The sequence below is a fragment of the Gymnogyps californianus genome, chromosome 3, assembly GCF_018139145.2.
Source record: "Gymnogyps californianus isolate 813 chromosome 3, ASM1813914v2, whole genome shotgun sequence".
Lineage (NCBI taxonomy): Eukaryota > Metazoa > Chordata > Aves > Accipitriformes > Cathartidae > Gymnogyps > Gymnogyps californianus.
This window is the reverse complement of record NC_059473.1, coordinates 52,601,405-52,629,301: the sequence shown is the minus strand read 5'-3', so window position 1 is coordinate 52,629,301 and position 27,897 is coordinate 52,601,405. Positions and strand designations below refer to the sequence as shown.

The 27,897-nt window shown below is 40.6% G+C and overlaps 1 protein-coding gene across 1 annotated transcript; it reads right to left on the bottom strand.

Moving 5' to 3' along the window:
* Positions 1-178: 178 nt before the first annotated feature.
* Positions 179-26,171, bottom strand: LOC127015317 (plasminogen-like). The gene is made up of 19 exons (XM_050895179.1): positions 26,123-26,171; positions 22,688-22,823; positions 19,587-19,693; positions 15,007-15,121; positions 14,024-14,163; positions 13,298-13,418; positions 13,057-13,175; positions 12,013-12,175; positions 11,280-11,410; positions 10,350-10,515; positions 9,437-9,603; positions 8,379-8,527; positions 6,798-6,891; positions 4,811-4,931; positions 4,445-4,519; positions 3,938-4,078; positions 2,673-2,779; positions 1,633-1,778; positions 179-441 (listed from the first exon to the last, which is right to left on the bottom strand). The coding sequence occupies exons 1-19, from the start codon at positions 26,169-26,171 to the stop codon at positions 280-282; spliced, it is 2,409 nt and encodes an 802-aa protein (XP_050751136.1). The 3' UTR covers positions 179-279.
* Positions 26,172-27,897: the final 1,726 nt, after the last annotated feature.

Here is a 27,897-nt window from a genome sequence, read left to right as displayed (position 1 = left end):
GCAGATGCTCAGTTACAGCTGAGGTTGGGATTTTTGACTTGTGTTGCAGAGGTGGGTAAGTCTATTGTCAAACATAGCAAACCATAGAACATATAGACAGAGGGTAACACACCGTCAGTTGGGTTTCTTGGCAATAACTGTTACTTTATAGCAATTTAAAATGGATGATCATATTTATTTTACTTTCTTATGCATGATTGTAGATTTAATATTGCACTTGGAATCTTGTATTTCTAATGTGCATACTGCTTTCCAGGAGAGGGCAGTCCATACCCGGGATCAGTTGTTTTCCATTATACTCTTAATCCAAGGAATATAATTGGAAACTCGGACGTAAACACCAGGTTTCATGGGTTGGGCACAGCCAAGACCCCATGAGGTGACTCCATGTTGGACAAATTTATCTTGGTCCAGACAGACTAGAGGTCCTCCACTGTCCCCCTAAACAGAGAAAGAACAGGATGATTCCTTCACGGACAGCCCCATGTGCAAGAGTGGCCTTCTCATAGCAGGCACAGAAACAGAAGTACCTCTTGTGTGTGAGGAGTACACAAGTTATAAGAAAACACTGGAGCTCTAGCCAGAGAATAGTTCTCTATGCATGTTGTTGAACACTGTTGTGAAGTCATCTCCCCCCTTTGTCCAAGTGTAACATTTATTTTTGAAGTAAGGGGACTTGGTAAGAAGAAATCTGATTGCCCTTAGTAACTTTAACTGTGCTACCTCCCTCAGTCTCTCCTCTGAGGTCTTTACAGCTTCCTATTGTTACTAGATGATCCAAGACCAAAGGAGTGCATGCATTCAAGCCATGTGTCTTAAGACATGGGTGCACAGCCCTCAATGGCCTGCTTGCCCATCACAGTGCTTGTGCATAGGGTATCTGTGCTGTGTTGGCAGTGGCGTTGACCTGCTGGCTGGGGCAGGCAGCCTGCTGTATTCACACTTCTTTACAGAGTCATCTCTAGCTTTTCAAAGAGGAAAGTTTCCATCTTGATTCAGTATGTTAAGCTTTTCTGAGCCTTTTCATGTATTTAAAGAAACTGAAGAACTCAATTTCAAAACCTAGACTTCTGGAAAAAGCCTTCATACCACACTTGTGAGATGAGCTATTGCCAACCATATTCTTCCTTTTCAGCAAAAGGGAAGTCCAGCATGCATTTTGCCTCACCCAGTGTGATTTTCACAGGCACTGGCACCGACACTTGGAAATTAGTAGTTCCTTTGGCCCTTGATATGCCTGCACGGCAGATTCCACTGTTCCTTGACTGCTAACTGAGATGTCTCAGGTTGTTAACTGAGCTAGCTTGGACATTGGAGCTAGTCTAGCCGAGGCAAGCAAAGTGGTCTGGGAAAAAAACCCAGACTGTTAGTCATTCTAAGTTGGCTTCCATACACCTGGCTCGGGAAGCCATGTATTACCATGTGCTTTGTAGTTCAGGCTTACCTGAAAAATTACCTGCCCCACTTCCTAGCAGCAGACAAGGGAGCCAGGGAAGAGCAGAATCCATGTGCATTTTTTCAGCTCGTATGCCACATGGTGTGGCAACATCCCAAGGCTAAAGCCCAGAAGGCAAAGCACTATTTGGTTTGAATGTGCTTACAACCAACGCTGATGCTCACAGACTTCCTTACCTGGCAGCTATCTGTGCCACCATGAATATTCCCAGCACAGAGCTCATGTTTTTTGACTCTACCATTCAAAAATTCAGGGCGGTTGCATATTTTATTCTCTATTACGGGGAAACCAGTTTCCTTTAAGTAGCCATCACCACCAGTTCCTTTGCAAATAAAACCAAAACCAAAACACAATAAATGACAAAGATAAATGAAAATCTTTACAAAACAAACATCAAGATATGGACAAGCAGTAAGATAAGCATAGTGTTTATGCACTATGCATATACTTTCCATGCATAATATGAAGCGATACCAAAATCAGTAAGCATTATCAGTATCATGGTACTTATCACCCTCTACCACCCACCAAAATCCACGCTGCACTGATTGACCTTCCTGCTCCCACAGTACATCCATATGGATCCAGTACCCACTGATATTTGTGGGAGTCATTCCCAAGCCATTTTATTTCTCTGTGTGTGTTTTCTTCTCTGTGGAAGAAAGGAGGTAGGAAGTAAACAGTTGAAAATGGCACAATGGGCAGAAACAAGGAGGCAGAGAAGGTACCGATGCCCTTCTCAACCAAGATGGAGTGGGAGGTTTTGAAAATGAGAGTTACGTTTATATTTGTGCGAGATCTTCTGAACCAGGCTGGTTGGGAGAAAAAATCATTCAAGAGAATGAGCAGACTCATCTTCATGCGATTAAGAAATAGCCTAAATCTAGAAAAACTTTCCTTCTGACTGCATAAAAGCCCACTTTGGGGAAAAGCAGAGTGGACTGAGAGATAAGAGTTAGCAGCTCCTTAGGTCTGATTCTCCTCTTTTAGTGTTGGTTTAGGGGGGTTCCATTTACATGGCTCTGAGTGATTTAGGAGAATCTAAATCAGAGGGCGACAGTGGAAAGAATGGCAGTACCTGATGAATTTTGATGAAATAACAGGTATGCATGCAAGCTTGTGTGGGGTGTTTTTGGCACAAAGAGAATACACTTTGGATACAAGTATATACCAATCTCCAAACACAGAGCTTTCACATGTGTTAATGCTGTCTCACCTTTTGTATCCCCCCAGCCCGTCACATAGCACTCCTCTCTTCCTCCTAACACAGCATTTTCTTTTGGCAAACAAACTGGGATTACATGATTATTGATGATTGCTGGGCTGAAAGAAACAAGCAAGAGACTCATACAGGAATAATCATTAGCACATTTATCCCTGATACCACCTTCAGGTCTCTAAAAAGATTTTATATACAGTGAGCCTTTTTTCTTTGAAATCCTCAGCTTCAGGTAAAGGGTTTTTCTGATGTGCAAAACTGCTTTTGTTTTAGGCTCTAATCCCTCAGAATGTGATACGCAAAAGGAAAAGATCCAAAATGGAGAACAGTTAGAGGCTTTTGATACTAAAATTACTAACATAAATCCAAGAGAATGCTTTGAGTTAGGCTAATGCGTAGCAAAGAAAACCTAATTACAAAGTTACTTAGGGGTATGAATTAGTGGCATTTAACACATAGGTGTTAGCTTGCTCTGTCTGCATCCAGTCTGACTATTTATGAATCACTTTCAAACTGGACACTTAGCACACAAGAGAACCCAAGTCAGTCTGACTTGCCTTTGGGTGCAGCTAAGGCTAGGCTCAATTAAGAAGCCACATTAATTATGCTGACCCTGCATCTGTTTTGGACCTGCATTGCAGCCACGGAAACCAAAGCACAAGCACCATATGTTCACATCTGCTTGCAGCTGTATGGACGTATTCCTTTTGATTGCACAGTGCCTCGGCAAGAGTCTCAGGTGAATGGAAACAGATGCAAGAAGGGCCATACTGGGTATTGCATCAAACGTGCATACTGTTTGCCTGCACACTGGACAGACCTGCTGGAAGAAGAAATCTCCCCACCACAGCATGGAAACAGTATGGGGTGACATCTTGCTAATATTGCAGCTTTCAATCCTCATTACTTTATCAAGGTAGAAGCATGTAGAAACATAGACTGAAAGCTCCTCTAAGCATTACCTTCTCCTACTCTGCTGCCACTGCCTCACCTCCCAGCAGCTGGCACCCAGTGAATTGCCAGCCTGGGTCACTGTCCCTACTCCTCCTCCCCTCCCAAGGCAGCCCTTTCCCTTTCTGAATCACTGCAGCTGAATCACCTTGGTTTCCACTGGAGCTTCTGCAGAAAGGGAAGAAAGAGAGGGTCTTAAATCACTGATTGAACACAGTGTGTACAGAAACACACATTTCCATGACACCAGCAACCACTGTTTAGCCAACTTGTCCCATCAAAATGAAGGAACACTTCAGGTGAAAGGGTACCTGCTCAGTTTTAGCAGAGCAATGTCCGCCCTGTGTGGCTCCTTGAACAATTTCTCAACATCGCGTTTTTGCACTGATGCCTCTGATGCTCTTTCTCTGTGTAATCCAAGGTATACTTTATACGCAGATGGCCGTGAGGACCTATTGGAAATGATGGCACATGCTGAGCTGATGAACACACACCCAGGACGTAGACCACTTACAATGTTATTGGGCACGTTGTTCTGTCAAAGCAGAAAAATAAAGCCAGCTTTGGCATAAACTTAATTTCTTAATCCCTTATTATGGCACATGAAATCAAGCTGGCAAAAGTTATCACTGTCACTCTTTCTTTCTTCAGTCAAAACTCTGCTTTAATGAATGATGAATAGACTTGGCTCAATTCTCAACTGTTTGCAAGCTGAGTCGAGAGACAGCTCAGGTTAGTTATTGGGTCCATTTTGTTTCTCCTCTGATTTTCTAGTCCAGTGTAAGAAAATGTTGGTGCAGGCTGTAACAGATACTTACTTTTCTAAGCAGTGAGCAGCAGTAACAACCCACTGAGGGTCTATCAGAGTTCCCCCACAGAAATGCAGGCCAAAACTGTAATAGAGCAGAAAGGCATGAAAAGGACATTGGTTTAAGGTGGGGAAATTAATTCTACTGCAGTTCATCAGGTAATCTTTCTAACATGTACGCCTTTGCAAACTAAAGACATTATTCCACATTTTCATTAAGAATCAACACTTTAATTTCCTTGAACAATATTTCTTACAATAATGGTAGTGTTGTGTGGACATTTTTCTATGGCGTTGTATGAAAACATCTAGATCTTTGTTCTTAACCAGTATTTCTATTACTGGAAGACCATATGTGCAGTGATGTATACCGTACCTTGTCCGGAGACTGATTTGCCAGGGCCAGGAGTGTGGATGTGAAATACACCCAGCAACAATCCTTTGAGCACACAGCTTTGGTCTGAACTTGGATTTTCCACACTCATACTGAGCAGGAGCTACAGAATAAGAAAAAATATCACTATAAGGAACTTCAGCGTATTTGCTATACATTCAGTATGCACTCAGAAAACTAGAAGGTGAACCTGTTACACTTGTCACTTCCGCTTTTGATTCTCTGCAGGCAATTATATACCATGCACCACCTATATTTTGTTAGGTTACCTTCATCTGGAACACTTAAAAATGCCTCGCAAATTTTTTTCACATACACTTAGAATCATAGAATCATAGAATGGTTTGGATTGGAAGGGACCTTAAAGATCATCTAGTTCCAACTCCCCTGCCATGGCCAGGGACACCTTCCACTAGATCAGGTTGCTCAAAGCCCCATCCAACCTGGCCTTGAACGCTTCCATGGAGGGGGCATCCACAACTTCTCTGGGCAACCTGTTCCAGTGCCTCACCACCCTCACAGTAAAGAATTTCTTCCTAATATCTAATCTAAATCTACCCTCTTGCAGTTTAAAATGGTTACCCCTCGTCCTACCACTACACTCCCTGATAAAGAGTCCCTCCCCATCTTTCCTGTAGGCCCCCTTTAAGTACTGGAAGGCCACTACAAGGTCTCCCCAGAGCCTTTTCTTCTCCAGGCTGAACAACCCCAACTCTCTCAGCCTGTCCTCATAGGGGAGGTGCTCCAGCCCCCTGATCATGTTCGTGGCCCTTCTCTGGACCCGCTTGAGCAGGTCCATGTCTTTCTTACACTGGGGCCCCCAGAGCTGAACACAGTACTCCAGGTGGGGTCTCATGAGAGCAGAGTAGAGGGGGAGAATCACCTCCCTCGACCTGCTAGCCACACTTCTTTTGATGCAGCCCAGGATGCAATTGGCTTTCTGGGCTGCAAGAGCACATTGCTGGCTCATATTCAGTTCTTCATCCACTAATACCCCGAAGTCCTTCTCTGCAGGGCTGCTCTCAATCCACTCATCGCCCAGCCTGTATTTGTGCTTGGGATTGTCCCGACCCATGTGCAGGACCTTGTACTTGGCCTTGTTGAACTTCATGAGGTTCTCATGGGCCCACCTCCCAAGCCTTTTTTTCCCCTAAGAGTCTCAGCCCAACACTTTCAATGCAGTAGTATTTTTACAGTTACAGTATGTGCATGTTATAGAACATCTTTCTTTTTCTTGTTTGCTCCATTTTGGGATTTTGATCAGAGCCCATTTTCTGCTGCTCACAGCTGACAGGATAGAGCAGCAAGGAAGTCACCCTTCTTTTGAGTGGGAACCACCTCTCTTCCTGGCATAGCTTTTGTTGTTGATGGACATGAAAGGACTTGAAACCAAATGTTGTAAATCTTTGTCATTATACACTTTGTTGCACCACCTCATTCAGAGTACTGAATGGCTTGATTACTAGTAACAAAGACAAGGGCATTTGGTTAAATATTTAGGGCCAGATGCACTTTCCAGACATCTGATACGGTACAATATCAGAGGAGGGAAAATCTGTTTTACATCCAGGACAGAACCAGAGCCACATGAGCAGGGGGTGCGAAAATTTTGCTGGGATAAGAGCATCCCTTGTTCAGCCTGCCCACACATACAGTTATGCCAGGTGAGCAGGCAGGGGCAGGGGAAATTTCTGCAGAAACTGTCCTATTTTGAAACACATGGCAAAACCCCCGTGAGCTTCAGTGGGCTCCAGGTACATCTTGTGTGGGGTTTGGGGCTTCCAAGGAATACGCACCATTCTTAAGACTTCAGATAGAGGTTTTGAGCATCACTTCCCCACAGCCTTAATTTCCAATCTAAAGCTATTGCACTGTCTTAGATCAGTCTTTCAGATTAATCACTGAATGTCCTTCAGTGTCATAAAAGGTTACAGGAAAGGGAGACACTAGTCTTTAAAGGAATAATTACGGCACTTGGGAATGTCACAGTACTCCCAGGCTTTTCTTGGGTCTGTTGTGTAGCACCAAGGTCCATTCACATCTCCATCAGGATTCCTGCAATACTGTAACAAAGAATAAAGACACCAGGTATTAACCAGGGGACAAAAAAGCCTATCAATGCATGTTTCAAAATAAAATCAAACTAAATTTGGGAAATATTTTTTTTACTTCCTTACTGATAAATGATTTCCAATTCCTTTTGTCAAAATTTGTTTAATTTTTCTATTTGCTCTCTGAGTTTAGAAAAAGATAATAAAAATGAAACCTCTTCAACTGTCTTCAGCCAGTAAGCTTCACTAGTGCAATCTTGGACCTCTGATCTCTCAAAAAGTAGTACATCTTGACCAAGGATGGGGTTTTCTAAAGTACTGAACTGTCTACTCTTGCTTCCACTGCAGTTAGTAGGAGCAGTAACGTCAGCCCTGAGGTCTTTTCACACCCTCTCTGGTTGCATGACTCCAGGGCAAGTGGGTATTGTGTAAGCTGTTCTTGCATAACTTGGTGATGCCTATGAGTCCCAGGGGCAGGGGTGCAGTGTTCACGCTGACGTGGGGTGCCTGGTTAGCTGAATCACTGTTTAGGTCTTACTGGCCATACTGACTGATCTCAGCTCAGCACAGACACCTCACACAACTGCATACTACCAGATATTTTTCTAGTTCTCTTCCCTACTCTGAAATATATCCCATGTCTTAGGAAAAAGGAGAAAATATTTGCTTCCCTTCCCCAAGAGTCCCTGCCAAACGCAAGAACCAAAAAGTTATGGCAGGCAGCTTTTCAGAGGGAGTTTCCCCAGTCTGATCTGGAATTCAATACAGGGTATGTGATGCCATCAGAGCATTGACTAAAGCAAGCTCTAAAATCACGTACCTGGAGAAAAAATAGTTCAAGGTGGCAACATCAAACAAGCTCTTTATATCACATACAGAGCTTATCACAAGCCAGGCAAGTATTTTATATGGGATGTTACAAATCTAGAGAACTAGTGATGAGTACATGTGTTAGGACTAGGGAGACGAAGATTATGGATGGAGAATGACTTACAAGATGGGGCAGATCCATGTACATCCTTGTATGATGGGCTGTGGCAGAAGTTGGAGGGCTGGAGGGCAACTTAGTAGAGGATGGGGGCTCCAAGCCATCAGCTATATATCTCAAAGAACTTGCACTGAACATTGGATCCCTTGCCATCTCACATGTCACTGTTACTACTGAAACCTATGATCCCAGGTGCTCTTTCTGGCAGAGGAGGCAGAGATGCTGCTCACAGACCAACTCTAGTTAGTCCTCAGTAGTGAGGAGAAGCAAGTGCCCATCTGAAGCCCCTTGGCTGTGCTGCAGAAGCATTCAATAGAGCTTCTGGGCATTTGTGTGTCCCATAGAAGTACAGACTGCTCATGTCAACAAGAATTAGCATGATCAGGTTCTTGGGTTGAACTGAGGAAAATAAATTAATTTACAAAGACCTGGCATGAAATGCTTGCTGAGGGACCACGAAGAAGATGGGCAAAGCTCAATGACAGCAAGTACTAAATGAACAGCTGCTTACATTTTTATCCAGGCCTGCTCCTGGATGAGTCATGGGAGTGAAATAGTCGTGGCTATGAGGTCTCTGAGAACTCCACTCTTGACAAGTCCTGCCCCTTCCAGTTTTTGCTACTGTGCCACGATAATCTTTACCATTACCACTAATGCAATCTGTGAAGAAAGAGGAAAAGGAAATGATTCTTAGCTGTGAGCTATTGGGCCACATCCATACTTGATGGTGGTGAAGCAGAAATAAATTTGAGGCAATACTAGTAGGACTTACACGTCCTACATAATATGTATACAAGGAAAGAAGGACAACATAGCATCAATGATGGCTAACAATCACATTTTAATTTCCTTGCATTTTAAACATTTTCTTCATGATCATGAAAGTCATAAATCAAAGAAGCTTAGATTCAGTTGACCCCTTGTGACTCCAGAATTCAGGACCACAAAGACCATGCACTCATAAAGTCTTTTCCTTACAGACACTGATATCTGTCCAATGCCACATTTTACCGTAGGTAAAAAGCAGTAATACATGTTCAGCCAAAATTATTAGCCTTCTAACCAGAAGAACATGTCATAGCAAAAAAATGAAAGCTGCAGCACTCTAACCATCTACTGCATAACAAAGTTGTATCTGAACTGAATTAAAAAAGCCAGCTGTCCTCTGGTGGGAAATGGAGCCCTGGAAATGTGAATGCATGGCACAGGAAAAGACTTTTTTGGAACAGTTGCCAGCAAAATGCCATCACCTCTATATTTGCTGTCATTGCTAGTAGCCCTCCCACAATAGTGTGGAGACTACTAGCCATCTGTTTCCTTGTGTTTCCAATATTGCCAGATGTAGTAGATAAAAGATGCGATATTAATCTAAAATCAAATACAGAAACCCTGCTATAAAATTCAACAAGAAGGTTCAGAAAATAAAAAGAGTGGATACAGTATTATATTAAATTCTGTAATTATCTAGAGTTTCCTGTATTTCATCCTCATTAAATTCTTGATGACATTTCCATAAAAAACAGCTTGCTAGTTATGAGCATTTCTGGGGGAAGCGGCAAGTATTCTCACCAGGATTTGGTTCCAGTGTTGTCTGAGGAGGTTTTGGTAAAGTCACTTGTACACGGTCATCACACCTCTTCAGGTTGCAATACTCCCATCTCACACTGGGGTCGGTGGTGTAGCACCATGGGCGGCTATCAGCATCTGGGTTTCTGCAATAATTCTGCTTCAGGTCCCTACAAATGTAAGCATATTATATTCCCATCCATGCCACTGCCCTGAGGAGAACTTGAAAGAACATTTTAGAAAGCAGGTCTGCTACAGAGTTAGCATATATCATTTATCATTTACAGTGTGCGACAGAAATCCTTTTTCCAGCCTAAAGAAATCAAGAAACATAGGCAGAATATTTAAATGTGCCAAATACTTATTCACTGATTAATGCTTATAGTAGAATACCATTTTCAAATCAAGATAAGTAAATGCACGTATGTATATTAAAGATATAATTATTTTTCATTTTTCAAATACATTAATAGCTTTTAAGAAGAAATTGTTTTTTGCATTTTGGAATAAATAAAGAGTAGATATTAGGTATAAGATAATAACCCATCCCTTCCTCAAAGCTTTAATGAACTGCAGACTAGGAAGCAAAGACAAACTCATGAATAAGCTCATGTATAGAAACAGTTCATTTCAGTATAAAGGAAAATTTATGATAACTCTTAATTCCTTTAGAAGCAATGTAGAAACACACAGTTAATTAGTCTAAAGCATAATAGTGACAACTGTGGTTTGTTTCAAGATGACGTTAATAGAAAATGTTTCCACATTAAAAAAAGAAGAAAAGGAAGGGATTATTTTTATCAAGTACACTCCCTTCCCAGCTTTAAAATCATTGTTGTGTAAAGATGATGCAAATCAAACCAAATTCATGAATGGTCATTGTCCAATGAAACACGGAAATGGGAAATACACATACGCATTTGGGAACTGCTCTGCCGTTTTATTGTGTCGGTGCGGTGACATTGAGCTCCAGGCTTGACATTTCTTTCCCGTGAGAGTGAAAGAAGCTGTGCCACGGTAAGTCACACCATTGCCTTGATAGCACTCCTCAGTAATTTGAGCCTGCTCAGGCACATCAACAGCTGTAGTGAATAACAGAAACCAGTCCCTTGCATCTTAATACTTTGATATTTATACATGAGCACAGAAAGCCAACAGAAAACAACAAGCCAGAGTATTTCACTGACCACCACAGCACGCTCTCTGTAATAGAATCCCTCTCACACTGTAGATCAAAAGGAAGCTTTCCAAAAATGTTTGTAAAAATTTCACAATACGCTAGATTAAAAGCACTTGTACATCAATTTTACTGTCATGCATAGGGATTTATTTCAGCTAATGATCCAAGCAGTTCACATATGGATCAAAACTTCTCCAGGGTAGGGGAATGTCTGTGGCTTTGCCACAGATGCATGTGTGGAACAAGCCTGCCTTGCATAAGGATAATTTTCTTTTGATTGCTTTTTATGGAGTCTTGGTTCAGTGCTCTTAAATTATCTTCGGTTTGCTTTGGATTCAGTTTTTCAGGAGCTGGCATGTAAAGCTAATTAACTTTTCCATGGAGCATTTAAAAATTTACAGGTGGAGGGACCCACGACTTGGCAAAAGGAAAAGATCTCTGTTATTGCAATTTTTCCTGAGCTGGGTCAGTAGTTGACTTAAAACCCTTTGCACTTATCCACCAGACTGAACATACCAACCTGGGCTCCACACCAGGCTCCGGAGTTCAACTGATATACATAACAATACCGAGAGTGACAGCACTAATACAACTAAGAAGAGTCACCCAAGATTTTTCAAAATAAACCATGATGACCCTTCACTTCCAGATGTCTCCTGTTCTTACCAGGGGCCTCTGGCTGTGTCCCGTCACAGGAGGGGATGGTGCAATATTCCCACCGGGCAGTTCTGTTGGTGGTGTAACACCATGGCATCTTCTCACCATCGGGATTTCTACAGTAGTTTTCCTCTAGGCTCCTGAAACAGAAAACTTGGCTAAGAAAAGCCTCTCATGGAAACCTAGTAAAGGTTATGAACAACAGGAGAATGTACTTTGCTGCCTAGTTTACTGTTGTATTTATTGGTGGGTAACTGCTGCTGTAATTTACTGATGCCATTTACTAGATGAATAATTGCAATGCACTGGTGTTTTGGATGTGCTAAACCAGACACCTGCTAGATTGATGGATGAACTAAGAGATTGTATTTCATGTAGGACTTTGAGGCCAAGAGCAGCACAGCAAAAACATAGGGTGAAAGAATCTAGCCCCAAGCAAATATCATAATTGTAACTTTCTTACTCCACATTGCTTCACCTGAGCAACGATACAGTAAAAGGATGAACTGAAGAGGGAGAAAGTCAATCAAGCAGAGCTTGAAAGTTGGAAGAGGAGACACTAGTATCCAAGAACAAAGAAGTGAATAAAAAGAAGTGTGCAAAAAAATTGAAAAGATGGGCTCCAGCGGGTGATGAATGCTGGTGTAACTGAAGAACTTTGCAATATAGTTGAAGAAAAATGGAGTAATTCTGTGCCTTGGTACTTCTCATGGACACTGAATAATGGAGAGGTTTCACTTACTTGCAGGGATAGTTTTCAGGAGTGCGAGCGTGTCTGTGAGGAGATTGAGAACTCCAGCGCTGACAAGTATTTCCTGATTCAGTAACAGATATCGTGCCTCGATAGTCTTCTCCTCTTCCTGATAGACACTGACGCCCTGGTGCAGGAACTGGTGGGGGCGTTGCTATTACAGAAAAAGGAACTGAAATTAAGCAGTGCCTTCTAGACATAGTAAAAAACAAAAACACTTTGAGCTTTATAATTAAGCAGGCTTTTTAGCTTTCTTTGCAGGTAAGGTTTAAAGACCAAAATGTTTGGAAAGTCCGAAAGGCAGAGAAAAGACCTAAAAATGTCTTTTCTTTCTTCCATTTTAACATCTTCACAAGCAGTCAGACTGCCAGAAGGGCATTTGCATCTGCCCCTTTACAGCAGCGAGGATACAATACAACCAAGTGCTAGCAGCCCCGTCAGAACAAAGCTGGAAAGTCAGCAAGTGGTAATATTGTGAAGAAAACTGGTGTGAAAGTGGCAGGCCCATCGGTGACAGGTACAGGTACAGGTGCAGATATAAAAGACATGTACTCTAACTGGTGAGAGTTAGAGACAGCAAGGATGAGGTCTGATGAGAAGCCCCAAGGAAAAGTATCGTGGCAAGGACAGGCCTTTGGGGAAAAAGAAATTGAAAAGGTGGAGAATTGCATTAGAAGAGCAAAACAAAAGCCAAAAGATTTTCAGGAAGAGTGAAACTGTTTGACATCAAAAGAGGAACATCAGAAGAAACATCAGAACCACTGAAATGCCTAGTCATGGAAAAACACATCAAGGAAGGGAGATGTGCTCCAGCCAAAACCATTAGAAATGCCTATGACAGAAATGTCTAGCCTCAAAAGAGCTATCAGAGGTTCATTTCAAGGTTATTTTTTTTTTCTTTGAGATAAAAGTCAGTAGTTTTTTATTCTTTCCTATATCTTTGAGGCCTCTTCTATTTGTTCTAGCTCCTTGCACCGCCCTGAATGGAAGCTGTCTAGATGTCTTTGTGTCTAGAAGTCTAGAAGTCAGACTCACTGCAACGAGGAACGTCGCAATACTCCCAGCGTTTAGTCGGGCTGGTAGTGAAACACCAGGGCCGAGGTTCACCATCAGGATTACGGCAATAATTCATCTTCAGATCCTTCTCTGGAAAACTGAACAGGAAAAATAATTTTTAAAAAATGTCACTAGTGGGTGTAGCAATTGTCCTATCTGGGGCAGGGTGGTCTTCAGGTCACTGTTGACGATGAACAACCCATCACAGAGTCTGACTCACTTTTCTGGGAGGTATCCATGAGAGTGAGGTTGCTGGGAGTCCCAGCGCTGGCACTCAAGCCCAGATACCGTTGTCGCAACTACTCCATGGTAGTTTTCTCCACTGCAGTGCATGCACTCCACTGTAGGAGCAAGGCAGAATGAGGACAAGAGAGACAGAAAGTCCCTGAAGAACTGGTCCATAAACACTCATACTCATCTCACATGAAGCTCAAGAGCCTGATCAGAGCACAAGGCTGAAGGACAGTCTTTTTTTGGCAAAGTAAAAGCTTATTTTTCTTGGTAAAATGACTTCAACTAGTTGATTACATTTATAGTATTCCATTTAAAAAAACCCTAACATTATAGACTGAAGTTTTTAAAAGAGCTAAATTAAAACTACTAAGCTATAATTGAAAATCTGTGCCTTGCTGCTGTCACTTATTTCTTGGCTTTTATTGACTTTTGCACTAGCAACTGTCATTTGGTTCAATTCTAGGATTATGATATGTGAATACACTCATATACCATTTTTTTTATCTAGGGAAAAAAAAAAGACTTTGTATAGCTGTTTTGGGTGTCTTTTGATATCTCCTTGTTGGTGTTGAAAATGTCTTTGGAAAGTTTCAGCTCAAACTAAACTCAAGTTTGGAACAAATACTCAATTAAAAATAAAAGTATCTGAATAACTTCACATTCTTGAACTCATCTTCCAAAAAGGGAAAGAAATCAGTATATGTATCCTGACCTTCGCACTCTGGGATGTTACAGTAATCAAATCTGGTAGCAGGATCTGTTGTGTAACACCAGGGTCCCTTTCCATCGTTATCGGGATTTCTGCAGTAGTTTTCCTCCAGTCCCGCATTGGGATATTTTTCAGGTGTGTAACTGGAACGGAATTTAAACGGGATTAGAGAATAAGGAAAGCGTCCCAATTGTTCAGCTGAAGACTCTAAAAATGAAATCTTTATCTGAAGACCATTTTGTAGATGTTGTTCATTAGAAGTCTCCTAATTGCTACTGTGTGCCATTGCTGAAGAGTTAGGAGTGCCATAGCTATAGACTTTGGGAAATATGGTGCTTCTAAGGCAAGTTGTGTCTTTAATACTTGCATTTACTCCCACTATTCAGTTTCCAGTAATTTTTGCTCAGCTGAGGTACCATGTAGCATGTAGAGAAGTCTCCTCTGGGACATGTTCCCTGGGAGACACAATGAGAAGATATTTGCTGAAACGCTGTAACCTGAATGCTATGCCTTCTCAATAGGAGGTTACTAAATAAACCCAGTTGGGTGTTTTTCATTAAATACAAGAAATACCACCCTGTTAATTGTCTGTGCATTCACTGATAAAATGATGTACCTCTATCTCATCTGCCGCATATTATACCTTTAGCCAAGAGAAGAAGTTCTTGCCCTGGTGAGATTAATGGAAAATTCTTATTTCAGCAGAACCAGGTACTTCCCTGTCTAGTGTTTTGCTCATGTAAGGACCACAAAATTTAAATGCAACTGCCAAGACTGACAATGTCCTTATTGATCATGTAGCCCCAATTGCAGGTCTCTGAGTTACGACTCAGATTAGAGAATTATCTTATTCTAGAAAAGTGTAGAAAAATATTTTATAGGAAGACTTTGAACACCAAACAAATTGCTTATAAGCCTACTTAGCACATAGAAGTGGCTTAGCAAAAATTCAGAAAAACAGAGAAACATATATGAAAAGGTCTTACTTCGGTTTATGGGGGGCATTATCAACCCATTTCTGGCATGGCACACCTTTCTGAGTTTTGGCTTCTGTTCCTCTGTAATCCACCCCTTTTCCCTCCTTGCATTCTAGAAGATAAACTGAAATGATATGTGCTTAATTAATCAGTATCATGACATTTCCATTGGATTTTAGCATATACAAATTCTAATTTCATGCTAATACATTTAAATAATTTGATCATATTTTGACTTTCTCATGCCATCAAAAAGAGACAGCTCACATTGTAAAAACCTACTAGTTATCTGATGTCTAAGTTGAATTAATTAGCATTGAAAAATTTATGTGAAAGCCAAAAACTTCCAAACCAGAATTACAGAGAAATAAGTGTAACACAACCTGCTTCTTTTAAGAACATGCTATAGTAGATTTAAATATTAAAATATGCTTGTAACATTTAAATATGCACTATAACAAAATTTTATTTTCATTGCCTCCTATGATGTTATTATAGTTATGCACGGTAATTAAAATCAAACCTTAAAAGAGAGCCACCTGAATTCAGCTGAAGAAGATAACAGGACAGAATCACAGATGTATACACACAGCATTTTACCAGTTTAAATAAGCAATTTTTTAAAAGTTCATATAAATGCAGGTGACATTGTTTCATTAAAGTTCACCATGTGATGAATGAGATTTAATTAATTCATGATATGCTAAAATGATGACTCTCTGCTGTACAAGATAAAATGGGTAGTTGGTTGAAGGTGCATATTATATATGCTTTTCTACTCTTAGATTTTGGAACTTAATAATACCTTCATGAAAAAAAGAAAAAGAAGGAGTGAAAGAATTAGTAATGAAATCCTGTCTTTATATAAGTCAAGGGGAATTTTAATGCTGAACAAGCCAGGGGTTTGTATCGGTAGCCTTGAAAACATTAAATTGTTTTAAATTATTAAGCATTAAATTAAGTGAGAACTGAAAGCTCAATGTTGTAATTTTTTTTCCCAGGAGGAGGGAGCAACCATAACCCCATTGCATCCTTTAAGATTTTCCTGGGAGGACTGAACAATCTCCTTTCCCAGCAAAGAGCTGGTGACTGCGAGGGGAGAGCAGGCTTGCAAGGGGTGGCTCTGCCAAGGCACGGCTGAAGGAACTCAGATCTTGACATGCTCCCTCAGAGCTTCTATATCTGCAGTTTAGAGACAGTCACTGTCAGGCAACATGTCCTCTGGCTTGGAAAACTAAGCAGGAAAATCATTTAACATTTCTCTATGCACAGGGCATATTTCATCAGCCAGTTCCTCCTTTCTAGCTGCAATAAAGCAATCTGTCTTTTAGGTTGTGACCCGGCTTGTCTCAATGTCTTTAAGTAGTGTCCAAATCAGATATTTGTGGAGATTCAGTTCTGCATCAGCTTTTCTCAGCATCAAAGTTATACCAAAGCTGACATACAAGCAGAGGATTAACATAAATCTGGAGAAATAATGCCATTTTACACAGATCTGTCTTGTCAAAAGTGAAAAGAACTAATATTTGAATCTGAAATAAGGTCCAGCTCTTCTGTGGGCTGATAGGTAGTTTAGATCTGGATTTATAGATGTACCTTTAGGCACTTCTTTATTTCGATATATATATATAGGCAAGTTACTCTAGAAACTTTAGCTGGAAGCCATTTGGATCCTTCAAACAATTTTGCAATAAATTAACATTAAAAGCCTCAATAACTGAACATTGAATCAATCAAGTTCTGACTCTTTTTGTTTGCATAAACTTTTGACCATTTATATAACCTTCGGGTTTTTTTCTGTCTGATGACAAATAACTAACTTTGATCCCCAAACTCAACCCGTGTCCCTTGGGTTAACTATTTACAAACAGATATGTGGATAACAATTCCCAAATGCTAGCTTTAATTCTTATTACTTTTTCTATAAGCCAGAGAAGGTTAACTTTCTCTTTTATAGCACATACCACAGAAAAAATAATTTTTAAAACTGTGAATTTTATACTAATTGTCATCCTTTTCTTTGAATGCAATGATAAAGAACAATTGGGTCTCATCAAGTGATTACTTCAACTGAAAAAAATAATGTTGTTTTCAGCAATAGTATTGCAAAAGCATCTGGGCATGTGAAAGGAATTTCCCTGAAGTATCAGGACGACAGCAGCAGCTGCTGGAGACAGTGATGTAGTCTGCCTAGGTAAAAGCTACATTTTCCATTCTGTTCTGTAATGACAGATTTAATGGATGTTATCATTAGAATGGACACATAGTTATTTGAGACTCTCTGCGAATGAAGAGATGAGCAACAGAGAAACCATCTGACACATACACAATAGGCTGAGTTTTTGATGTTCATGATACCTAGGTCCATCTTTTGTTTTCTGTAGGTAGATGTGCAATTTTTGGACATTTGGGTTATGTGAAACTACAGTTTTTCACACCTTTACTGATGGGGTTCTGTTTTTCAAGAAACTAAAATCCATGCCTATGACTTCAAAGGGCTTAAAAAGATGCAGTAACAAAACCTCATTGAATATTGCAGGACTCTCATCCAGGTTCTAACCTCTGCAAATCCAAGGGATGTCTCAAAAATAAATCAGAATCACAGCCTAGCTCCTGATCACAGTACTGAAGGAAAATCAGTAAGGATTATTTACATGTAAGTTATTTGTTCAGTCTTTAAACTTTGTTACTTGCCAATTGACCCGTTCAGTTTTCCTTCTACAATAAGAACTGCAGAAGATTTCTTAGCATTACTTAATCATGATTCAGGGAAATTCCCACCAGCTTCTGGATATAATAACAATATCTTATGTTCAAAACATTAGACTACCTATCAGTTATATACACAAAAAAAGGCAGCTGGCTGTAGGCTTCAGAAAATATCAGGCTGAAAAGGACTCTCAGTGGCCTTTGGCCCAAACCCCCATAAAAAGCATGGCCGGCTTCTGAGCTGGATGAGGCCGCTCAGAGCTTTGTCCAGTCAATATCTGCAAAGGTGGAGGCTCCACAGCCTCTCTGGGCAATGTGGTTCAGTGCTTACCCACCCTTTCTATGAAAAATTATTTTCCTTATATCAACAATGTCTGAACAAAATCTCATTTGGATGCTCAGATGCAATCCAGCTAAAGCTATTGAACTACTACATAAAATCTTCTTGCAGGTGCTATACACATAGCATTATCTTATCCTACAAGTCTTTGCAGGTCAACAGAGGAGTAAGGATGCAGTTTTCTGGAGCTCATTGGTATTTACTGTCTAGTTATTGTGATTCTTGACTTTTGATTAGAAACTGGCCTATTGAAACCACTGCATGATTTGCAGCAGCTGAGAACCTGGTTCATTTTTCCTTTTCATGCACCTTTCTTTGTTGAAGGAGACCAACTTCTTGGTAGATACTATAGTTTCCAATTTCTGAATATTCTCAAATGCATTAACGTTTTTAAAAAAGTTACAAATCAGCAAATGGTGAAAGGCAATGTTCACAGTCATTTAACACAGAACAGTAGTAATTCTATTCAAAGTTTCCACATTATCTTACATCTGAATGATCAGTAAGGAGATCTTTTCGCCCTTGTCTATTACTAAAGTCAGAGAACAACACAATGAAACCTATGTTATATTAAAAATAAAACACATTCCTTCTTCCCTGTATATAGCAAGAACTCCGTGCTTGATTATGTAATTCAAAAATAGTCTTAAACCCCAATTATTTGTCTGCATCTGGCATAAGGTGATAGATTTTTAAAAGAGATTATAAAAAAATTGGATAGTTGCCATTTCTTAAAGACAGACTTCCTATTTTCAGAAAGAATAGGAGATCAAATACACTTCAGTCAAATAATCCTCATCTATGACAAAAATGATCAGAAATAAAACATGCACAAAAGGACAACACAAAAATTCACTATGTCCATTAATTATACCGTAAAAATATAGATTAGGATAAAAGTTTCACCAAATTCATTAACTGAAGAGTACAAACACCATATAAAGATATACAAATACTACAAAAACAGATCATTTTTATCTGAAGCATAGTTAACACTCTAATACTTCTGACAACACGTGCAACTAAAAGACAGTTGATTTGAGTCCCACCCAAGTAAACTGTGAATTTTCTTTAGTGATACACATTAAATTATTTGGTAGTTTCCATCAGTTTTCCTGTGGGCAAAAGTCTGTCTCAGAAACCATTGCCAGCACAAGCAGCTCCTCCTAGTACCCTCAGCAGAGACAGAGAAGGTGCAGCCGTAGGTTATTGGCTGGTTTAAAAGGAGAGGAGAGAAGGGACCCTTAACCATCTCCATTACTCCCAGCACCTTCTGTGTTCCCCGAGCAACAGTGTTCTTTTCTGCCTGTGGAGCCTAGAATTTAGGGAGGAGGAAAGATGCTGGAGCACTAATCTGGGGAAAAAAATGGTACCACTGCTATACCAGCAATGTGGCAAAAACTGTGTGGTGTTAGGTAAGGGCTGACCTACCCACTTCATCTGACCCAGTGAAGGCTTAGCCTCCATTTACAATAGGGTTATGTGAGTCCCACTGGAAAGCATATCTCAGTGAAATAATATAAAAAAGACATAGACATACTTCTTTTTTCATAAAGAACTGCATTTGTTCTTCTGAATATCACTGCTGTTTTGGTGTTCTCAGCCAACGTTAAACACTGTTGGTCTTTACTGGTGAATAAGAAGGCCCTGTTGAAATTAAGAGGAGAGCGCAATGTGAGAAACAATAGCTGAATGTGTGCATTATTTTCCTGAACACCTTTTCTAGTATTCAGTCATAATTTTAGTAAGCACTGCACTTCAGTGATACTTAAGATTGAGTGAGGTTTCACAAATCACTGAGTATTGCAGCTCCCATTTTCAGTGGTGACTTTGACTCCTAAGTCTTCATACCAAACTTAGGCTGAAAGGGAGCTACATGAAGAAATTATGACCAGGGATTAAAAAAAAGGTTTATAATGTGCCAGAGACTCCAGAGAACATGATGAAGAGGATATATGCACAAGGGACATTGACCTTATTTCAAAAAAATTAGTGGTCATTCAAGAAGCGAGACATTCAGCAGTAACCAAGGAACAGGTAAAACACAACAAGCCAGGACCTTAAATTACCTTGTGATAAGTGTTCTGAGTCATTGTACATGAAGCAATGCAAGCACTTTGGAAAACACTGCCATTTGTATTTTCAGCAAGTGCCTAGGCTATAAGTCTGCAAAACTGGAGTGGATGGTGTAACCTTTACAATAGCATCTAAGGAAAACTCTTGACAGGCTAAGTCATTTCTACAGCTGGCTTTTCTGAACCAAAAAAAGAGCAATAGCAACATGGCATTCAGTGGGTAGGTCTATACCAGGAAAGCAAATACTGACAAAGCCCATTGTGTAGCCCTGCGACCAACTGGCATGGTCCCAGTGTACTTGTACTTGTAAATTCGCACAGCCTCTCCCCAAAAGAAAGGGATCACATCCGGACTCACTGCTGGCAACCATGTCCATGAGTTGTCTGGGGAGTGCTGGGTGTCCTAGGTCAAAACTACCCTGGGGACTGCTCCCGCCGATCCAAGCCCAGCTCTTAGTAATGTTAAATTTGTAAGTAGGGATGTAGCTAACAAGCATGGTCCAACACACTGCTCAGGTGGGATAACAAGTCTGAAGTATTGATCTGAACTTATTGGTCTGAAGCACTAACGTGAGGGTGCTGCAGTGCTGGCCTGGTCTTAAAGCTCTGCCTGACATTTACCTTTCGTCCCTCAGATCCTTCCCTGCCAGATAGCATCTGTTCTTTATTGATTGTAATAGATCTCACATAATTAATTAGGGAGGCAAGGACAAAATACCTTGATGTTATTCCAGTGTCAGGTAATGGTAGGCTCAGACCTGAGGCAGAGGCTAAGGAATGATACTGTGTCTGAATATGCCTCAAAAGGGAAAAATAATCCCCTGCAAACTGTAAATATATAATCCGAATATACAGACCTACCCTCTCTGCCTTCCTCCCTACCCTCCTGAGCCAAGTACTACTGAAGCTCTGCCCTCTCTTTGTGGTTTTCAGAGAGGGGAGTCAGATTAAAGGGAACAGGTGGTACTTCACACACTCAGTCAGCAAACCCCTGTCATCCTTCAGGGTTACACCTCTTTAAAATAAGCCTCATTTTCCCTTTTGATTTAAAACACAAAGTTATAAAACACATTTAAAAAGTCAGCACCAGGGTATCCCTGCCTTGAATAAAAGTCTGATGGAGAACAAAGTACTGGAAACAGCCCTGCAGACAGTCTGCTGACTTCAAAAAGGTATGCTGCAGAAGCAGTAGATCAAGAACTCATGAAGATTAGTAGAGAAAACCGCCCTGCCTAATATGTGAGGACAGCCTCCCACTGCAGTAATTGATATCTCTCCTCATTGCTCCAGTTGCCTGCTGTATTGCTGAAGCTCAACGGGCTCTAAGGCTTTGGCACAGGAGGCTCAGAAGCCTCATGCTCAAAGCAATAGGCTCCCCTGAGTCAGGAGCCTGAGCAAAGGCCAGGCTGGTCAACATCTTTGATGCTTTCTAGCCCCTTGGACCTGATTAAATGCAAGTGCAGAGAGAGGACTTGGCTGGAAGTAAGGTTTAGGATCGTTAAGGTTTAGGCGACCGTCTCTTTCTCAATTTAAATAGAAGTTATGTAAGTCCAAATTCTAGTAAAATTCAGAATAATGGATGTATCTGCAAAATAGGTAATGCAAGGAACATAAGCAATGCCATTATTGCTGTCTGTCCTGGTTTCGGCTGGGACAGAGTTAACTCTCTGCTTAGTAGCTGGTACAGTGCTGTGTTTTGGATTTAGTGTGAGAATGATGTTGATAACACTCCAATGTTTTAGCTGTTGCTAAGTAGCGCTTATCTTAAGCCAAGGACTTTTCAGTTTCCCATGCTCTGCCAGCAAGCAGGTGTGCAAGAAGCTGGGAGGGAGCAGAGCCGGGGCAGCTGACCTGAACTAGCCAAAGGGGTATTCCATACCATGGAACATCATGCCCAGTCTATGAACAGGGGGGAGTTGGCCAGGAGGCGTGGATCGCGGCTCTAGCATCGGTCAGCGGGTGGTGAGCAATTGCATTGTGCATCACTGGTTCCCCCCTGCCCCCTTCCTTTTTTTGTTATATTCCTTTTCATTACTATTATTATTATTATTATATTTCATCATTACTATTGTTAGTATTATATTTTACTTTAGTTATTAAACTGTTCTTACCTCAACCCACAAGTTTTACTTTTTTTCCTTTCCTCCTCCTCAGCCCACTGGGAGGGGGGAGGCGGAAGCAGCTGTGTGGTGCTTAGTTGCTGGCTGGGGTTAAACCATGACACTGTCCTAAATTTCCAAACAATTAATTATGACTATTGCAAAAAGAGTGCAAGAGTCTTGATAAAACCATGTCAAGTTGTTTTTTTTCATTGTGCCAAGCTGTGCATCAAGATATCATAAATTTTTCAAATAAAAATTCAACATAATTTTCTTAATTTCTCTGTTTCTGCTGTCTTCATCCATATGTCCCAGGCATTCTGTTTCTATACATCTTTTGTTTTTCCAGCAAACCTCAGACACACATACTCCTAAGAAGTGCCTCAAAAGTTCAGACTGCTGATAAATAAGGCAGACTGCTCCATCATCTGTAATGAAAGACATATATGGGAACCCATGGAAATTACCTGCAAGTAAATTTATTTTCAGTTTCACATAGCTCCGCACATTCTTCTTTACTATTTGTCCTATAAACTTGCTTCTTTGGGTTGAGCAGCCAAGCTCCCTCTGTTCTCACATAGCTGTCTAGTATGTTTCCTTGCACTAAAAGGAAAAAGAGAGAAAGAGGTAAAAATGTGAATGCTGATATGATTTATTTCAAAATTCCATGTTAAATTCTTTGTCACCTAGTTGAGTAACATCACAATTTAATTGCTGGAATAATTATGTTAGTGGTGACAAAATATGGGTAAATCTTGCCTTCCTAGTATAGTAAAGGGTAGCGTCACTGAAAACCCAATGTAAGGCAGGACAGAGAAGTGGCTTGAACAGTGCTTTGTATCATTCTGAAAGTCGTAACACAAACCTAGGGTATAAAGTGATAGGAACAGAGAAGACGACCCAAGGAGAGAAAAAAAGTGAGGTGTTTCAGAAAGAAAATATTGGTCGCCCATACTTTAGAGAAAGTGGAGAAATGGGACTCAAGAAGGATGTGAAACAATGATTGTCCATTGCTGATATGTACCCACATGGAACAACTTCAGTTTTATCAGCCACCCCATAGCTGCCTCTTTTCAAATGCTCTTGCTCTTGCAAGAAACAAGCCATCCTCAGTCACTGGGGTTATCACTGTGCTTACATTCAGTTTATCATTTTTGTAATAACTCTGTATTGAACTTACTTAATAATCAAGGTAGCAGATGTTGCCCTCCATTGCAGTGAATGGAGGACACAAGACATTAAACTGGTAAATAAATTCACCTAACAACCTCCGGGCTACAGCTGCATGTGAAATATATAGGATACTAAAAAGTACAGCTATGTTTAGCAGTAAACTCCAAAAATGTTCAAGTACAATCCTTCTTGTAAAGGACTTTGCCATATAGTATTTTCTTTTTCTGTTACAGCTATGCAATCTCTGAATGCTTAGCTATAGTTCACAGCACTGTGACTTTCATGACTTCCAGCTGCAGAGTCATGGAGTTGCATGAGTCCTGTGATTTTTACAGTTTCTTTATCAGATGAGCATAGGACTCTACTGACAAACGTCTGACTCTGGGAGTTACCCATTCTGCATGGTTTCAGCCCCAAACAGACAGCTGGCCCATGGCCTTTGCAACACATCTCAGTCCTGCTCTGTGCCTTGTTTTTATGCCTGGCTTTATGCAATTGCCGAATAAAAGGCGTACAGGGTACGAATCAGCCCCTGGCTTCCCCCTCATGTGTGACAGCCATTCTGAAGAGAGGGATTTCTTCTTTCTTCATCTTTTTCTGACCCTTCTCTTTCTCAACCATAGCCCAATGCCAGCAGGAGGGACAGAAAGCAGCCTCGTCCCACTCAGACCCACAGCCTGTGACTGGGGGGCTCCATGGGGATGTTCAGTGAAATGTCTTTCAGGCTGAGGAAGGCAGCCCTTTCCTGAGTAACACTCTTTTGTAGTGTGAAGCAGGCTCATATGCCTCCTGGTACAGTTAAATTACTTCACCTGAGTGCTAGCTCAGCCTGCAGTCGAATATTTTCTTTAAGATCATTTTGCACCTACAAGACGGAACTGATAAAATAGGCACAAAAGCCAAATTATGCTTCTTCTCATACCATTGCAAATCCAGAGAAGTTACTGGAGGTTTTTTCCTGCATGTAGACTAGGGAAGAGTTCGGCCTTAAGGGTTGACAATTTAACAGTATGCATGAAAGAAAAGGATAGCTGCTAAAAAAAAAAAAAAGATGAAGTGAAGAAAAGAGAATACAATAAAATTTCATGTGACAGGTACAGGAATCACTGATTCCACTAGTTATTTCAAAACAAAATTGACATTAAGAAGAAATGAGTTTTGAGAGAAAACATTAAACTAGGTTAAAAAAATATCATAGGGATGCTGCAACACTCTCCACAAAGACAAGAAGTACAAGTAAAGAATTCCTATTATGGTACAGCTTCCATGCAACCTTGATTCTGTTCTGTTTTGACACTTTGCAGTAATATTGTCATTATAATTACAGCATTTGATTTTTAAAATATTGCAGGGTCATAATTGATTTGGATCATAAAAATATTTTTTCCCCTTTTCTGTTATAATTACATGGCAGGGCATAATACTTTAAGAAAAAAAATGAAAATATATGCAAGCTGAATGAAAATACAGTAAATTTTCTTGCTACCATTTTTCCTATGTCTATGGAATTCTTCAGTTTTAGAAAGATGTATAACTGCCTTATTCAGAACTGCAAATATTTACCACCATTTGATAAAGGATTTGCAAAGAAAAGCAGAGTATTGCAGACAAAAGCCCAAATCCTGTATTTTCCTCCCTGTATAAAATTCTTATTTATTTGAGAAGTGTATTTGATTTGAATGAGGCTGTTCTTCTGCAGAAACAAAGCTTAGAAACTGGAATTTAAATTAAGATGATCATTCTTAACGTTAAATAATATCTAGAATGTTTTATGCTGGGGCATGTCTCTAATATTTCTAGCGAAAATCTAGCCATACATTTTTCTGTTACCTTTTTTATATTTTAAAACTACATATGTGAAATGCTTGTGTATTTTATTGGGGTTTTTTATATGTGTTGGCACACTCATAACTATATTTTTAACTGCAATCACAACAGGCTGTGTTGTGGCCTGAAAGAAGATGTGCCATCTGAATCCCATAGTTCACTGAAGTTTAAAGTTTTCCGGACAGAGGATATTTACTCGAAATTTCTGTAAGAGTTACAATCTACTAAACCCAAAAAGATATATGTTGAGCCTCACTCAGTTCTTGTGCGTTACAAATTGTTTTGTACTATCTGTCTTACACAAAAATAGTGTTGCAGCTCCAAATATACTGCAGAAACTAACGCTGACCAGATTTTGGCCTCCCTATGACATGGAATGAAAAATTTCCTGTTAAGATTGTGGCTATGAAAAAGACTGAAACTCTAGTGTGTAGAACAATTTTTCCTTTTCTTTGTGATTTTGTTTTTCACAATGCATCTACAAATTTTAAAAAAATCAAAATAAGGATCACAGTACTTGTCAGTAACAGAGAAAAGAAACAACTGTAGGACAAAAGGTTGCTGAAACCAGAAACAGCCATGTCTTTTTAGCAAGCCTTTGAAAGGCTGCTTTCCAAAGGTGCCCCCATTTCTGGCCATGAGACATGTTTGCAGGGAGCCATTAGTTCCCCACGCAGACACCAAGGCTGTTGCTCTTCTGGTGTCTCTAACGAACACAACACTGGAGCAACCACAGCCCTGGCTTTGTTCGACAGCAGCTCTCGCTGGCCAGCAAGCCCCAAATCCATCGCTGTCCAGGTAAGTGGCGACACAGGGATTTGGGGACCTACCTTCACCAAATGGAGCTTGCAAGCGTTTGGCCCGTATCTCACCTAGGCAAGCGGAAGGCAAAGGACTCTTACCTGAGCTGAGCAAGAAAAGAAAGAGAAAGGCAGCTTTGCTAATCCACATTTTGGTCCAGCTGGCGGGTGCTGGAAGTTGTGTGTGTCAGTGCACAAAGTTTTATTGACTCGCACTGGAGCGAGGCAGCATCAAACAAACAAGGCAGGTAGGTTAAGTTAATCATTCTCCCATGCTGTGACCCCCTTTGCCATGGTGTGTCCATTCAAACAACCTTGAATTGGATGGATTACCAAATCAGATTCAATCATTTGTACTGGATGCTAGGAAATGTGAAGGCACTCTCCTGTTTTGCAGAGCATGTTTTGTTCTCAAATGCTTAGGTCTTTCTTTGCTAGAGAATAGACAGGAATAATGTTGCTGGAAAGCATGGAAAATCATGTGTCCAGGCAGAATTTGAATTTTTCCTGACACTAGAGTCCCAATGGTAATTTCAGCCATGCATACCTTTATTGATTTATAAGGACCAACTTCCATTTAATCTCAGGGTAAGCATGATTATCAGATCCAGATAACATTAACTCTGTAAAATAGTTTAATTGTACTTTTTTATTAAAGAATTCCTTCTCTCCTATGTTTCCTTCACCTAGGCTTTTCTTTTTTCCTTCTATTTGGGAGTAAGACTTAGAGTTCATTTTAGTTCAATAGCATAACTTCAGGTTTAAGACCCATAGATAGCTATTTAGTGTTCTTCCTTACCAGACATTTAACCTCACACTGCATACATAAACTCATCCAGTGAGGGTGTCAGACTTTGCTCATCCATGTGTTATCCTGATTTCAACATCAGCTCAGTCTGCATTTCCCAAGCGGCCTTTGCCTTGCAAAAGTTGCACTGCAGCACCATTTCATGGCTTCTCTTGCATGTTAGGTCACTGGTGTTTCTTCAAAACAACTTGTTGAATCAAATGTGCTAGTGACTCACCAGAGGCAGGAGGGGGCTGAATATTGGATGAGGAAAACAGGCTTGAAAGGGCACTGCTGGGTCATGCAGTTCAGTCTTCTGCAATTGAAGGCAAAAAGTTCGGAGAATCATGAGTTCCTTCTAAAAACTAGTGAGCCTATACACTTCCATGTTGTCCTGCTTACTTCAAGTAGAAATTGCATTGTACTGAGGGCTTGGGATAAAGCTAGGGGTGCAGGAGTAAATACGTGAGAGAGGCATTCTAGTATGGGAACCAGCTTAGCTGCTATTTTAGAGATTGTGTGAAAAATCTAGAGCTGATCCTGCTTGTAGTCCTGTGCTATTTTTCTCCTGTAGGGTGCTGTAACACCATGTTATCTGGCTGTCTTCTGTGCTTGAAGCTGTTTTAATGCAACTTGTGAACAACAGCAAAGCGTGGCATATCTGTAGAGGCTTGGGAGACCACTAACGCTAGGCCCGGGAAACGAAGCAGATGGGCCCAAGAGAGGAGCTGATGGGAGCTGGACTCAGCTCGGGGAAACACTTGAAGGGTGACAGAGAGAAGGGGTTGGATACTGTGCAATTATGTGTGGGATCAGGCTTATGGGGTTTTAGGAACAATTACTCATTGGGAAAGAAGGAGAAAATGAAGGAGCAGAATACAAAGTAGGCTTCACTAGCAAGCAGGCTTTTGACAGCTACTCAAGTCTGGTTTAGCCCTATATGTTTTTAACAATCTTAACCCCATTTTCAATTTTCATTCCAGATCCTGGGTTCCCTCTCTCCTGCTCCACACCCCCTGACTCACTGGCCACTGTCTTGTCCCCAGCCACAGCCAGCATCTGCTCACCAATCCCCGTGCATCCTTCCCAT

What these genes read in the sequence shown, in the direction of transcription:
- LOC127015317 (XM_050895179.1), bottom strand. Translation starts at nt 26,171, where the DNA reads ATGTGGATTAGCAAAGCTGCCTTTCTCTTTCTTTTCTTGCTCAGCTCA. An exon ending in AGTTCTTTATGAAAAAAGAA is followed by an intron (nt 15,122 to 19,586) that starts GTATGTCTATGT and finishes ATATCATTTCAG; the next exon opens with TTTATCTTCTAGAATGCAAG. An exon ending in GACACAGCCAGAGGCCCCTG is followed by an intron (nt 10,516 to 11,279) that starts GTAAGAACAGGA and finishes TATTCACTACAG; the next exon opens with CTGTTGATGTGCCTGAGCAG.